This window comes from Nyctereutes procyonoides, unplaced genomic scaffold (genome assembly GCF_905146905.1).
Source record: "Nyctereutes procyonoides isolate TBG_1078 unplaced genomic scaffold, NYPRO_anot_genome, whole genome shotgun sequence".
In the NCBI taxonomy this organism is placed as follows: Eukaryota; Metazoa; Chordata; class Mammalia; order Carnivora; family Canidae; genus Nyctereutes; species Nyctereutes procyonoides.
The window spans coordinates 45,573,927-45,590,027 of NW_026575125.1; the positions used below are offsets into that span (position 1 = coordinate 45,573,927).

At 36.9% G+C, this 16,101-nt stretch overlaps 1 protein-coding gene across 3 annotated transcripts in view; it reads right to left on the reverse strand.

The window, feature by feature from the left end:
- FAM120C (family with sequence similarity 120C) overlaps positions 1-16,101 on the reverse strand; it is a 173,502-nt gene that overhangs the window by 108,126 nt on the left and 49,275 nt on the right. For 2 of the 3 annotated variants that reach the window (XM_055339106.1, XM_055339108.1), the window contains exon 4: positions 13,448-13,576. The exons of the other annotated variant lie outside the window; for it this stretch is intronic. In XM_055339106.1, the coding sequence (XP_055195081.1) occupies positions 13,448-13,576 (129 nt within the window). The remainder of the gene's footprint in view (positions 1-13,447; positions 13,577-16,101) is intronic. 3 annotated transcript variants of the gene reach the window in all.

Here is a 16,101-nt window from a genome sequence, read left to right on the forward strand (position 1 = left end):
CAATGAGCATGGAATGCTTTTCCATTCCTTTGTGTTCTCTTCAATGCCTTTCATAAATGTTTTATAGTTTTCATAGTACAGATATTTTATGTCTTTAATTGGGTTTATTCTTAGGTATCTTCCTGTTTTTGGTGCAATTGCAAATGAGATCGATTCCTTGATTTTTCTTTCTGCTGTGTCATTACTGGTGTATAGAAATGCAACAGATTTCTGCATGTTGATTTTATATCCTGCAACTTTGCTGAATTCATGTATAGAGTTCTAGCCATTTTTTTGGGTGGAGCCTTTTAGATTTCTACACAAAGTATCGTGTTGTCTGCAAATACTGAAAGTCTGACTTCTTCCCTGCCAATTAGGATGCCTTTTATTTCTTTTTGTTAGCTGACTGAAGCTAAGGCTTTTCCAGTAGTATGTTAAATATTAATGGTGAGAGTGGACATCCTTGTCTTGTTTTTGACAATAGCGGAAGGGCTCTCAGTTTTTCCCCACTGAAGATGATGTGGGTGTTTTGTTTTAACTGTGGGTGTTTTGTATATGGCTTTTATGATGTTGAGGTATGTTCCTTCTATCCTTACTTACTTTGTTGAGGGTTTTTATCAGGATTGTGTATTTTGTCAAATGCTTTTTCTGTATCTATTGATAGGATCATATGGTTCTTTTCTTTTACTCAACGTGCTGTATCACATTGATTTGTGAATACTGAATCACCCTTGCAGCCCAGAAATAAATCCCACTTTATTGTGGTGAATAATTCTTTTAATGTACTGTTCAATTTGATTTGCTAATATTTTATTGAGAACTTTTGCATCCATGTTCATTAGGGGTATTAGTAATTTTCCTTTTTTAGTGTGTCTGGTTTTGAAATCAAGGTAATAGTGGCTTCAACAATGTGTTTGGAAGTTTGCCTTCCATTTTTATTTTTTGGAACAGTTTGAGGAGAATTGGTAATTACCTCCTTTAAATGTCTGATAGAGGGGTGCCTGAATGGTTCAGTTGGTTAAGTGTCTGCCTTAAGTTCAGGTCATGATCCCAAGGTCCTGGGGCTGAACCCCACATATGGCTCCCTGCTCAGTGAGGTATCTGCTTCTCCCTCTATTGCTCTCCCTGCTCATTCTCTCTCTCCCTCCCTCACTCTCTTTCTCTCAAATAAATAAAATCTTTTTTAAAATAAATGTTTGGTAGAATTCCCTTGGTAAACCATCTGGCCCTGGACTCTTGTTTGTTGAGAGATTGTTAACTACTGATTCAATTTCTTTTGTGGGTTATGGGTCTGTTCATATTTTCTATTTCTTCCTGTTCCAGTTTTGGAAAAACTGTAGGTTTCTAGGAATTTGTCCATTTCTTCCAAGTGTTTCAGTGTGTTGGCATATAATTTTTCATGGTATTCTCTTATAACTGTGTTTGTGTGGTGTTGGCTATGATCTCTTCTCTTTCATTTGTGATTTTATCTATTTGTGTCCTTTCTCTTTTCTTTTTGATAAGTCTGGCTAGGGTTTTATCAATTTTGTTAATTCTTTCAAGGAACCAGCTTAGTTTTTTTAATCCATTCTACTGTGGGATTTTTTTGTTTCTATATCATTAATTTCTGTTCTAATCTTTATTATTCCCCGCTTCTGCTGGACTCTGAGTTTATTTGCTGTTCCTTTTTTAGCTTCTTTAGGTATAGGGTTAGGTTGTGTATTTGAGAATTTTCTTGCTAAGATTCTTAAGATAGGCCTGTATTGCAATATACTTCCCTCTTAGTACTGTCTTTGCTGCATCCCAAAGTTTTAGACTGCTGTCTTTCCACTTTCATTTGCTTCCATGTACTTTAAAATTTCTTCAGTCCCTGGTTAACCTGTTCATTCTTTAGTAGGATGTTCTTTAACCTCCATGTATTTGCAGTCTTTCCTAACTTTTTCTTGTAGTTGACTTCAAGTTTCATAATGTTGTGGTCTGAAAATATGCATGGAATAATCTTCAATATTTTCTACTTGTTGAGGGCTGATTTTTGACTCAGTATGTGGTCCATCCTGGAGAATGCTCCATGTGCACTTGAAAAGAATATGTATTCTGCTGCTTTAGGATAAAATGTTCTGAATATATATCTGTTAAGTCCATCTGGTCCAGTGTGGCATTCAAAGCCACTGTTTTCTTGTTGATTTTCTGCTTAGATGATCTATCCATTGCTGTAGTGGAGTGTTAAAGTCTCATGCTATTACTGTATTATTATCAATGGGTTCCTTTATGTTTATTATTAATTGATTTGTATATTTGGGTGCTCCCAAGCTGGGGGCATAAATATTTACAATTGTTAAATCTTCTTGATGAATAAACACCTTAATTATGATATAATGCCCTTCTTCATCTGTTAGTCTTTGTTTTAAAATCTTGTTTGTCTGATAGACTTATGGCTACTCTGGCTTTCTTTTGATGTCCATTAGCATGATACATGGTTCTCCATCCCCTCACTTTCAATATGCAGGTGACTTTAGGTCTAAAATGCATAGATTCTTGACACATGATACTAATGTGTCTCTCTTTCCAAAACTGAGGTCTCAGGTTAACTCATCATCAGTGCATAAGAATGCCCAATTCACCATATAGCCCCAATGTTGAGTACTTTCTACAAGAAAGTCATCTAACTAAAAGAAATATTTCTTATAGAAACATATATAAAATTATTAAAATATGTAATTCAAAAAAGTAAAATTTTAAACATTTATAATCTTCTTTCAGAATCTGTTACTGTTAACATTCTAGAATCTATAACATTCCAGATATCTTTATTTACATACATTCAAGCACAGAAACACAGAAATCAAGATTGCCAGGTCCTCCAGCCTCGCTTAGAAATAAAATCACTCTGTTTTCTCAAAATTCTGTTGAGTATATAATTTTTTGAAAAAGTGTTCCAAATCTAAAGATTATATGAAATTACTGACTTATAGAATGATATCCTAATTGGTTGAATAAAATTCCACTGTATCAAGGTTCCATTAGTTATATATCCACTATATTTAATTACACACATAACAATGTCCTCAAAGGTACAAGACGTATATAATTTTCTTTAATATCTATAGCTCTGTACTTCCTCCCCTCTCCAGAAGTGACCAGTGTTATTAGTTTGATCTATATCCTGTCATAATTTTTGCTGTGTTTATACACATTATGTATGTGTACCAATATGGTTTTGCTTTTTTCATATATGTGTAATTATACTATCATACGGTTTTTCAACTTGCTTTCTGCACTTAACTTGAAAACTATTCAACTTCAGTGAGTATAGAACTATGACTTACTTCCCTGAAATCCTGAATTACATATACTTCCCTCAATGTAGCACTGTTCTGTGCCCTGACATTTAGTCTCCCTTCAAAGGGTACTACTTCTTTGAAACTTTCCTTCTGTGACAAATTTATTGTAGTTTATCTTTGTTATACTTATGTATTTGCTTCTGTCCCCATTTAACCTCAAATTCTGCAAGAACAGAGAATGGTTTATTCACATTTATATTTTAGTGCCTAGCATGGAACCCTGTCTTTGGAAATATATTTAGCATTTAATATATGATCATATTTAATAACGTCCTACTCTTTTCTTTTATAGATCCCCAGAGGCCATAGGTAGCTGAGTAGAACCCTACTCTTTGATGTTATTACCGGGCAGTTTTTTTATGTTTGTTTAGAAGAGCTCTCATAATTCTAAAACTGTTAAAAATGATGTTTATGAAAATTATACAGCTACAATGAAAACCGGTTTAAGACAAAGGTTACATGAAAAAAGCAGTTTAAAAAATTTTATACTGAGATGACTACCATATCAAAACATATATACAAAGGAAACTAGGAAACACTATAAAACACTTAACATCAAATTAATAGCAAAGTCTCTATTTTTAAAATTATTTTGTTCTTCTTGTTTAGTGAAAAGGGGATCCTTGTTAAGAAGATGATCATTATCCAGATTCCAAAAATCATAAAGTTACAAAGGGAAGCAAAAGTTGTAACATAAAAAAATTCATCACTGAACTGAACACTTACAAAATTTTTCCTCTGTCAACATACGATGGAATATTATTTGGTTTTAAAAAGTAAAGGAATTCTGGCACATTCTACAATATGGATGAACCTTGAAGACATGCTACATGAAATAAATCAGTCACAAAAAGACAAGTACGGAGGTACCTAACATGGTCAAAAATCATTGAGAAAGAAAGAATTATGTTTGCCATGGGCTGGAGAAAAGGGGAAAATGCGAAGTCATCATTTAATAGGTATAGAAGTTTTATAAGATGAAAAGAGTTATGGAGATGGATGATGGTGATGGTTACACATTATGAATGTATTCAATACCACTGCATTATACACTTAAAATGATTAAGATGGCAAATTTTATGTTAAGTATATTTTACCACAATAAAAAAGGAAGGAAAATTAATTCTCCATCTAAACAGTATCCCCTACTTAACACTAGCATTTCTCCCTACCCACTATGTCAATTTCTTTCTTTGTGGGTCACTCTCTTCCTAATTTTCTGATGCAAACAGCTGAAAGTACAATGGAAATCGACAAAATGAATGTACAAAATCTGTCATAAAGTTCAAGATTTTCTTAGGTCAAGGGAAATGATAGAGGCCTGCACTCATAATGCTAGAAGTCACGGACAAATGAGTATCTGGTACAGTTAGTGTTCAACAACAGTGGAAAGAATTCTAAAAGATGATGTAAGGAAAGACACTTGAAAAAACAATAATTTGAATATCAAAAGAAACTAAGCCCTTTGGAAAAATCAAGCCCAAGTATATTTTTTATAAAAAACAAATTTTTTTATAATTATGACAGAAAGTTAGATATAAAGGAATAGATGCTGGACTGTGCTATCATATAATTGGTTAGGAAAACTTATGCTCCCAAAACAAAGCACTGATTTTTTGCTTTATTCACTTAAAACTATCTACAGAGAGAGTTCCATTCTAGATAAGATGGAGTAAACACACTCTACCTTATTCCCACTGTAAGATAGTTTTAAAACCTAGAAGCAGCTATTTGAAGACTCTGAAATGTAAACAGTAGCAGGAGGACTGGGGAAGAAGACCAGAATTCAAATTACCACTGAATCAAGGGTGAGTTTAGCATTTCTTTTTTCAGCTAGTATCCCTTGGTGTGGACACAATGCAGCCTAAAATCTGAAAGCATACATTAATGTGGACTAAGTGTGCCAGGCGAAACCCTAGTTTAGTTCTGGCTTAAAGAATGGTAAATGGGTCCTTGAAAACTCAAGAAAGTATACGGAAACACTCCAATATTTTTTTCTTTTCCTTTCTTCTATTCACCTGAAACAAACCTATGGTGGCAGCAGTGGCAGCAGGGGAATAGCAGAACCTTGCTTTCCAATCAGAGAAGAAGCAGAAGTCTCAGTAGGGTAGGGTGAGCTTTTGATGCTTTTTCTCTCCATCCTTCTGCTGCTTGGCCCCAGGCACTGAGAAAGGGTGGCCCAATGAACCAGGAAGTACTGAAGGATCAGAGAGGGAGTAGTACATGTGTGGATCTGACACCAAATAGCAGACCAGAGACTCTGAGAACTGAAGAGATAAACTACCAAACAAGTCCCAGACTGGATACTGGGTGGGTAGCATATACATGGGACCGAGTCAAATAAGTTTGCAAAGATTTTGAAAATTCCACTGACAGTGACATCACAGCCCACAGAAGGATGGTAAGAACTTGTGGTCTGATCCTAACTTGTCAATTATCTCCTAAAACAAAACTGTCAATATTCTCTATTATACTGAAACAAGATCAAGAATCTCAGTGCTGAGACGACAAACACACTGGAATTATCTGACAAAGACTTTAAAGTAACTTTATAAAAGTGCCTGAAAGGGGAATACTTCTGAAACAAAAAGAAAGAAAGTCTGCAAAAAAAAAAAAAAAGATAATACGTAAAGAAGAACCAAATGGAAACTTTAGAACTTAACAATACCATAATCAAAACTTAAAAAGAAATTCTTTAGATGAGCTCTTTAGCAGAATAGAGATGACCAAGTAGAGTCAATGAAGTTGACAATAAATCAAAAGAAATTATTCACTGTGACAAAAATGTATTTTTTTGAAAAATACAGACCAGGGCAGCCCTGGTGGCTCAGCGGTTTAGCGCCTGCCTTTGGCCCAGGGCCTGATCCTGGAGACCTGGGATCAAGTCCCACGTCGGGCTCTCTGCATGGAGCCTGCTTCTCCCTCTGCCTCTCCCTTTCTCTCTCTGTGTGTCTCTTATGAATAAAATATTTTTTTTAAAAAGAAAAATACAGACCCTCAAGCATCTACAGGACAATAACAAAGGTCTAACATTGGTGTCATTATCATCATGGAAGGAAAGTAAAACACGGAACAGAAAAAAACATTTGAAGAAAAACAACTGTAAACTTCTGAAATTTAGTGAAAGACATACTTGAATATTCAAGAAGCTTAGAAAATTCTAAACAGCATAAATTCAAAGAAATATCTGCCAGACACATCACTGAAAAATTCTACCACACAATTAAAGACGAAAAGCCAATTCTACACAATCTCTTCCAAAAAAACCAGAATACTTGCCAACTCACGTGGAATCCAACATTACCCTGATACCAAACCAGACAAAGACAGCACCAAAAAAACTGGAGACCAATATTCCTCAAGAAAATAAAAGCAAAAATGTTCTATGAAATACTAGTAAATGAAATCTAATAATATAAAAAAGAAAGGATATACCTTGACCACATCCTAGGAATGCAAGGATGGTTCAATATTTGAAAATCAATGGACTAAAGAAGAAAAATCACATGATCCTATCAGCAGATGCAAAAATATACATTTGACAAGATACACCACCCTTTAATGATAAAAACTCTTAGTAAACTAGGAACATAACTTCCTGGACCTGATAATGTACGTCTACAAAACCTACAGCTAATATAATACTTAATACTGACTGAATGGTTTTCCCAAAGATTGGGAACAAGATATTTCCTTTCTGATTACTCCTATTCACCATTGTTTGGAAATTCTGGATGGTGCAGTAAAAAAAAAGGCATAGAGATGACAAAAGAAATAAAACTGTCCTTATTCACAGACAATACGATCACCTACAGTGAAAATATCGAGAAATCAATCAGAAAACTCCTTGTGAGTTTAGAAAGGTTGCAGGATACAAGGTCAACACACAAAAATCAATCATATTTTAATATAGTAGCAATGAACAATTAGAAATTAAAATGAACAAAACAATATCCTTTACAATTGGTGTCTCAAATATAAAATACTTAAATATTAATAAGTGTATGTGACTTGTATGCTAAAAGCTACACAATGATGATGAAAAAAATTAAAAATGAACTAAATAAATGGAGACACATATTGTATTACAGGATTTGAAAACTCACAAATTCATTTATACAATTGAGCCTTGAGCAACACAGGTTTGACCTGTGTGGGTTCATTTATATGTGAATTTTTTATGATAAATGCAATATAGTACTTTAAACATATTTTATTCTCTTTATAACTTTTTTCTCTAGCTTATTATAAGAATACAGTATATACTACTATCAACATACAAAATATGTGTTAATCAACCTTTTATGTTATTAGTAATGGAGCGAGTCAACAGTAGGCTATTAGCAGCTAAGTTTTTGGGGAATTAAAAACTACACATGGATTTCTGACTTCATGGCGGGGGTCGGTTCCCCTAATCCCCATGTTGTTAAAGGGTCAACTGTATATATTTTTTTAATCTTTTTTTTAAATTTTTATTTATTTATGATAGTCACACAGAGAGAGAGAGAGAGAGAGAGGCAGAGACATAGACAGAGGGAGAAGCAGGCTCCATGCACCGGGAGCCCGACGTGGGATTCGATCCTGGGTCTCCAGGATCGTGCCCTGAGTCAAAGGCAGACGCTAAACCGCTGCGCCACCCAGGGATCCCTTTTTTTTTGATGTTTTTTTTTAATTTATTTATTTATGATAGAGAGAGAGAGAGAGAGAGAGAGAGAGAGAGACACACACAGGCAGAGGGAGAAGCAGGCTCCATGCACCGGGAGCCTGATATGGGATTCGATCCCGGGTCTCCAGGATCGCGCCCTGGGCCAAAGGCAGGCGCCAAACCGCTGCGCCACCCAAGGATCCCCGCTACGCCACTCAGGGATTCCTGTATATTTAATATAAGGAATTCCCATTAAAATCCCAGCAGGATTATTTTCTGTAGATACAGAAAAGATTATTCTAAAATTTATATGGAGAGACAAAGAAACTAGAGAAAATAATTTTGAAAAAGAAAGATAAAATTGGAGGGACCACTACCTAATTTTGACTTACCATAAAGCTACAGTATTCAAGACAAAGTTCTATATGCAAAGAGATAGACACAGGGGTCAACTGAACAAAACAGTGTCTAGAAATAGACCCACACAAACAGAAATTCAATTGAGAAAGGACAGTCTTTCCAAAAAATGGTGTTGAAACAACTAAACATCTATATTCAAAAAATAAAATACCTAACACTTTATACAAAAATGAACTCAAAATTGATATGGATGATTTGTTCTAAATGTAAAACGAAGGGACACCTGGCTGGCTAAGTCTGTTAAGCATCTGCCTCTGGCTTAGGTCATGATCTCATGGTCTTGGAACTGAGCCCAGCATCAGGCTCCCTGCTCAATGGTGAGTCTGCTTCTCCCTCTCCCTCTACATCTGCCCCCAATCCGTGCTCTCTCCCAAATAAATAAATAAATAAATAAATAAATAAATAAATAAATAAATAAATAAATAAAATCTTTTAAAAAATGAAGACAATGAAGATACAACTGTTCAAAATCTTTGGGATGCAGCAAAAGCAGTCCTGAGGGGGAAATACATCGCAATACAAGCATCCATTCAAAAACTGGAAAGAACTCAAATACAAAAGCTAACCTTACACATAAAGGAGCTAGAGAAGAAGCAGCAAATCGACCCGACGCCCAGCAGAAGAAGAGAGTTAATTAAAATTCGAGCAGAACTCAACGAAATTGAGACCAGAAGAACTGTGGAACAGATCAATAGAACCAGGAGTTGGTTCTTTGAAAGAATTAATAAGATAGATAAACCATTAGCCAACCTTATTAAAAAGAAGAGAGAGAAGACTCAAATTAATAAAATCATGAATGAGAAAGGAGAGATCACTATCAACACCAAGGAAATACAAACGATTTTAAAAACATATTATGAACAGCTCTACGCCAATAAATTGGGCAATCTAGAAGAAATGGACGCATTCCTGGAAAGCCACAAACTACCAAAACTGGAGCAGGAAGAAATAGAAAACCTGAACAGGCCAATAACCAGGGAGGAAATTGAAGAAGTCATCAAAAACCTCCCAAGACACAAGAGTCCAGGGCCAGATGGCTTCCCAGGGGAATTCTATCAAACGTTTAAAGAAGAAATCATACCTATTCTACTAAAGCTGTTTGGAAAGATAGAAAGAGATGGAGTACTTCCAAATTCATTCTATGAGGCCAGCATCACCTTAATTCCAAAACCAGACAAAGACCCCACCAAAAAGGAGAATTACAGACCAATATCCCTGATGAACATGGATGCAAAAATTCTCAACAAGATACTAGCCAATAGGATCCAACAACACATTAAGAAAATTATTCACCATGACCAAGTAGGATTTATCCCCGGGATGCAAGGCTGGTTCAACACTCGTAAAACAATCAATGTGATTCATCATATCAGCAAGAGAAAAACCAAGAACCATATGATCCTCTCATTAGATGCAGAGAAAGCATTTGACAAAATACAGCATCCATTCCTGATCAAAACTCTTCAGAGTGTAGGGATAGAGGGAACTTTCCTCGATATCTTAAAAGCCATCTACGAAAAGCCCACAGCAAATATCATTCTCAATGGGGAAGCACTGGGAGCCTTCCCCCTAAGATCAGGAACCAGACAGGGATGTCCACTCTCACCACTGCTATTCAACATAGTATTGGAAGTCCTAGCCTCAGCAATCAGACAACAAAAAGACATTAAAGGCATTCAAATTGGCAAAGAAGAAGTCAAACTCTCCCTCTTCGCCGATGACATGATACTCTACATAGAAAACCCAAAAGCCTCCACCCCAAGATTGCTAGAACTCATACAGCAATTTGGTAGCGTGGCAGGATACAAAATCAATGCCCAGAAATCAATGGCATTCCTATACACTAACAATGAGACTGAAGAAAGAGAAATTAAGGAGTCAATCCCATTTACAATTGCACCCAAAAGCATAAGATACCTAGGAATAAACCTAACCAAAGAGGTAAAGGATCTATACCCTAAAAACTATAGAACACTTCTGAAAGAAATTGAGGAAGACACAAAGAGATGGAAAAATATTCCATGCTCATGGATTGGCAGAATTAATATTGTGAAAATGTCAATGCTACCCAGGGCAATTTACACGTTCAATGCAATCCCTATCAAAATACCATGGACTTTTTCAGAGACTTAGAACAAATTATTGTAAGATTTGTGTGGAATCAGAAAAGACCCCGAATAGCCAGGGGAATTTTAAAAAAGAAAACCATAGCTGGGGGCATCACAATGCCAGATTTCAGGTTGTACTACAAAGCTGTGGTCATCAAGACAGTGTGGTACTGGCACAAAAACAGACACATAGACCAATGGAACAGAATAGAGAATCCAGAAATGGACCCTGAACTTTATGGTCAACTAATATTCGACAAAGGAGGAAATACGATCCACTGGAAGAAAGACAGTCTCTTCAATAAATGGTGCTGGGAAAACTGGACATCCACATGCAGAAGAATGAATCTAGACCACTCTCTTGCACCATACACAAAGATAAACTCAAAATGGATGAAAGATTTAAATGTGAGACAAGACTCCATCAAAATCCTAGAGGAGAACACAGGCAACACCCTTTTTGAACTTGGCCACAGTAACTTCTTGCAAGATACATCCACGAAAACAAAAGAAACAAAAGCAAAAATGAACTATTGGGACTTCATCAAGATAAGAAGCTTTTGCACAGCAAAGGATACAGTCATCAAAACTCAAAGACAACCTACAGAATGGGAGAAGATATTTGCAAATAACATATCAGATAAAGGGCTAGTTTCCAAAATCTATAAAGAACTTATTAAACTCAACACCAAAGAAACAAACAATCCAATCATGAAATGGGCAAAAGACATGAAGAGAAATCTCACAGAGGAAGACATAGACATGGCCAACATGCACATGAGAAAATGCTCTGCATCACTTGCCATCAGGGAAATACAAATCAAAACCACAATGAGATACCACCTCACACCAGTGAGAATGGGGAAAATTAATAAGGCAGGAAACAACAAATGTTGGAGAGGATGCGGAGAAAAGGGAACCCTCTTACACTGTTGGTGGGAATGTGAACTGGTGCACCCACTCTGGAAAACTGTGTGGAGGTTCCTCAAAGAATTAAAAATAGACCTGCCCTACGACCCAGCAATTGCACTGTTAGGGATTTACCCCGAAGATTCAGATGCAATGAAACGCCGGGGCACCTGCACCCCGATGTTTCTAGCAGCCATGTCCACAATAGCCAAACTGTGGAAGGAGCCTCGGTGCCCATCGAAAGATGAATGGATAAAGAAGATGTGGTTTATGTATACAATGGAATATTACTCAGCCATTAGAAACAACAAATACCCACCATTTGCTTCAACGTGGATGGAACTGGAGGGTATTATGCTGAGTGAAGTAAGTCAATCGGAGAAGGACAAACAGTGTATGTTCTCACTCATTTGGGGAATATGAATAATAGTGAAGGGGAATATAAGGGAAGGGAGAAGAAATGTGTGGGAGATATCAGAAAGGGACACAGAACATAAAGACTCCTAACTCTGGGAAACGAACTAGGGGTGGTGGAAGGGGAGGAGGGCGGGGGGTGGGGGTGAATGGGTGACGGGCACGGAGGGAGACACTTGACGGGATGAGCACTGGGTGTTATTCTGTATGTTGGTAAATTGAACACCAATAAAAATTAATTTATAAAATAAAAAAAAAAAACAACAACAAAAATAAATAAATAAATAAATAAATAAATAAATAAATAAATAAAATCTTTTAAAAAAGTGAAATGTAAAAGTATGTAATTTTTACAAGAAAACATGACAATATTATCATGCCTGCAGTTAGGGAAAGAATTTATATACATGACACCAAATACATGATCCATAAAAGATGAAAATTTAAAACTTTTCCTTTATAAAAGATACTGTTAAAAGAATGTAAAGATAAACTATAGACTGAAATAAAATATTTGTAAATCATCTATCTGACGAAGGACTTCAAGCAAGAATACATGAAGAATTCTAAAAAATCAACAGTGAGTAAATAAATAACTCAGGTGAAAATGGACAAAAGACTGTTCAGGAACAGACTATTCACCAAAGAGGGTATATGGATGTCAAATAAGCACAAGAAAAAAATGTTTGTTACTCATTTGAGAAATGGAAATTAAAATTATTAAGAGCTACCACTATACACTTTTAAGAATGGCTATTAAAAAATACTGACAGAGGCGCCTGGGTGATTGCACCCAGTGGTTGCACATCTGCCTTTGGCTCAAGTCGTGATCCGGGGGTTCTGGGATCGGCCCTGCATTGGGCTCTCAACAGGGAACCTGCTTCTCCCTCTGCCTATGCCTCTGCCTCTCATGAATCAATAAATAAAATCTTTAAAAATTTTTTTAGGGATCCCTGGGTGGCGCAGCGGTTTGGCGCCTGCCTTTGGCCCAGGGCGCGATCCTGGAGACCCAGGATTGATTCCCACATTGGGCTCCCAGTGCATGGAGCCTGCTTCTCCCTCTGCCTGTGTCTCTGCCTCTCTCTCTCTCTCTCTCTGTGTGTGTGTGTGTGACTATCATAAATAATAAATTTAAAAAAATTAATTTTTTTTAAAAACTAACTTATTTTCCTAACTTTTAGTTTTACTTCACAAGTTCCCAGGAGAGTCCATTTATCAATATTAACAACGAAGTATTGATTTTTGTTTTATGTGTACCAACTTTAAGCAGTCTTTCATTACCCATTAACCTCCACTAAGCAAGACCTTCTTTATATTAAAATATACATTAAAACAAAAAAAGGGTAGAAGGATATATTCTAGAGTGATAACTACAGCAAGTTGTTTGTGGGCAATGAGATCGTAAGTGATTTTATTTTGTAAATTTCCCAGAATGAGCTTACATTACCATGGACAGTCCCAAAGGTAAGGAACTCTTTCATTCTAAGCCTAGTAATGTTTTCAAAGAAAACTTCGGGACTCCAATCTGTAAGCATGGAGAAAACAAGCAGCCATGATGAGAAAAGGTAGGTAGCACAGAAAAAAAAATCTGCTGGTGGTTTTAATGAAGGTTAAGACAACTAGAGACTCTTAGGAAGGAAAGGCCAGCTCACCTGAGATTGTTTGAAAACGTCCTTCCCAACCACATCCAAGTTTGAGGGGTCTTTGATGGAACTAACATACTCAGACACAGCCTTGATCACAACATCACAGGGAGGAAGAACCAGCTGATGAGCTCGGACCTAAAGGAGATAAGATCAGCAAGGTACACTGACGTCAGTGACAGATCACTAAGAGAAAAAGTGAAGTAGCGGCATCTGGGTGGCTCAGTTAAATGTCTGTCTTAGGCTCAGGTTATGATCCCAGGGTCCCAGGATCAAGCCCAGCATAAGGCTCCCTAATCAGTGGTGCGTTTGCTTGTCCCTCTCCCTGTGCCCCTTCCCCTACTCGAGCTATGTCTTGCTTGCTATGTCTTTCTCAAACTCTTAAAAAACAAGAGTGAGGGGGCAGGCCTGGTGCCTCAGCGGTTTAGCGCCGCCTTCAGCCCAGGGCATGATCCTGGAGACCCGGGACCGAGTCCCACGTTGGGGTCCCTGCATGGAGCCTGCTTCTCCCTCTGCCTGTGTCTCTGCCGCTCTCTCACTCTCTGTGTCTCTCACGAATAAATAAATAAAATCTTCAAAGCAATCTAGGCTTTTAAAAAAAAGAGTGAGGTAGGCATAAAGTAGAGAATTCAAATTTAGTAAATGCACTGAGAGATAGTTAAAATCTTTTCTTTAAAATATTTCCCCTCAGACTTGGAGGGGTGGGGCAAGTATGTGGAGGAGTAGGGTCACCAATCACCTGTGCCCACCAACTTACCTAGATAACTTTCAAATCAACCTGAAAAATTATGAATTCAAACTGAGACTTAAAGACAGAACAGCTGGAACACTACAGAGAAAAGAGCTTGCGCTTCTAACAAGTCTAACTCATTTTTAGCCACTCTGCACTGAGCAAAATGATTAGAAAGGACTCACCACAAAAGAAAGAATCAGAAACAGTACTCTCTCCCACAGTGTTACAGAATTTGGATTACAATTCGATGTCAGAAAGCCAATTCAGAAGCACAATTATAAAGCTACTGGTGGCTCTGGAAAAAAGCATAAAGGATTCAAGAGACTTCATGATGGCAGAATTTAGATCTAATCAGGTCAAAATTAAAAATCAATTAAATGAGATGCAATCCAAAATGGAGGTCCTAACAATGAGGGTTTATGAGGCAGAAGAGTGAGTGACCTAGAACAAGTTGATGGCAAGGAAGGAAACTGAGGAAAAAAGAGAAACACAATTAAAAGACCAAGAGGAAAGGTTAAGGGAAACAAATAATAGCCTCAGAAGAAAATATCTACGTTTAATTGGGGTTCCAGAGCACACTGAGAGGGACAGAGGCCCAGAAAGCATATCTGAACAAATTATAGCTGACAACTTCTCTAATTTAGGGAGGGAAACAGGCATTCAGATCCAGGAGATAGAGAGGAGATCTCCCCTAAAATCAATAAAAACTGTTCAACACCTCGACATTTAATAAACTTGCAAATTCCAAAGATAAAGAGAAGATCCTTAAAGCAACAAGAGACAAGACATCTCTAACTTAAATGGGGAGAAGTATTAGGTTAACAGCAGACCTCTCCACAGAGACCTGGCAGGCCAGGAAGGATATATTCAGGGTCCTAAATGAGAAGAACATGCAGCCAAGAATACTTTATCCAGCAAGGCTCTCATTCAGAATAGAAGAGATAAAGAGCTTTCAAGATAGGCAGAAACTGAAAGAATATGTGACCACCAAACCAGCTCTGCAAGAAATATTAAGGGGGACTATGTAAAAGAAAGAGAAAGCCCAAAGAAACAATCCACAGAAACAAGGATGAATAGGTATTATGATGACACTAAATTCATATCTTTCAATAGTAACTCTGAATGTCAATGGGCCTGGGGCCGTAATGACTCCATCAAAAGGCACAGGGTTTCAGACTGGATAAAAAAGCAGGACCCATCTATTTGTTGTCTACAAGAGACTCGTCTGAGACCTAAGGACACCTACAGCCTGAAAATAAAAGTATGGAGAACCATTTACCATTCAAATGATCCTCAAAAGGAAGCTGGGGTAGCAATTTTCATATCAGATAAATTAAAGTTTATCCCAAAGACTGTGGTAAGAGATGAAGAGGGACACTATATCATACTTAAAGGATCTCTCCAACACTAGGATCTAACAATCACGAATATTTATGCCCCTAATGTGAGAGCTGCAAGTATATCAATTAATAACCAAAGTAAACACACACTTAAATGATAATACACTTATACTTGGAGACTTCCAACATGGCACTTTCTACAAATGACAGATATTCTAAGCACAATATCTCCAAAGAAACAAGAGCTTTAAATGATACACTGGAACAGATGGATTTCGCAGATATCTACAGAACTTTACATCCAAACGCAACTGAATACACATTCTTCTCAAGTGCACATGGAACTTTCTCCAGAATAGACCACATACTGGGTCACAAATCAGGTCTCAACCGATACCAAAAGATTAGGATTGTACCCTGCATGTTTTCAGACCATAATGCTTTGACACTAGAACTCAATCACAAGAAGAAATTTGGAAGAAATTCAAACACGTGGAGGTTAAAGAGCATCCTGCTAAAAGATGAAAGGGAAAACCAGGAAGTTAGAGAAGAATTAAAAAGACTCATGGAAATTAATGAGAATGAAGATA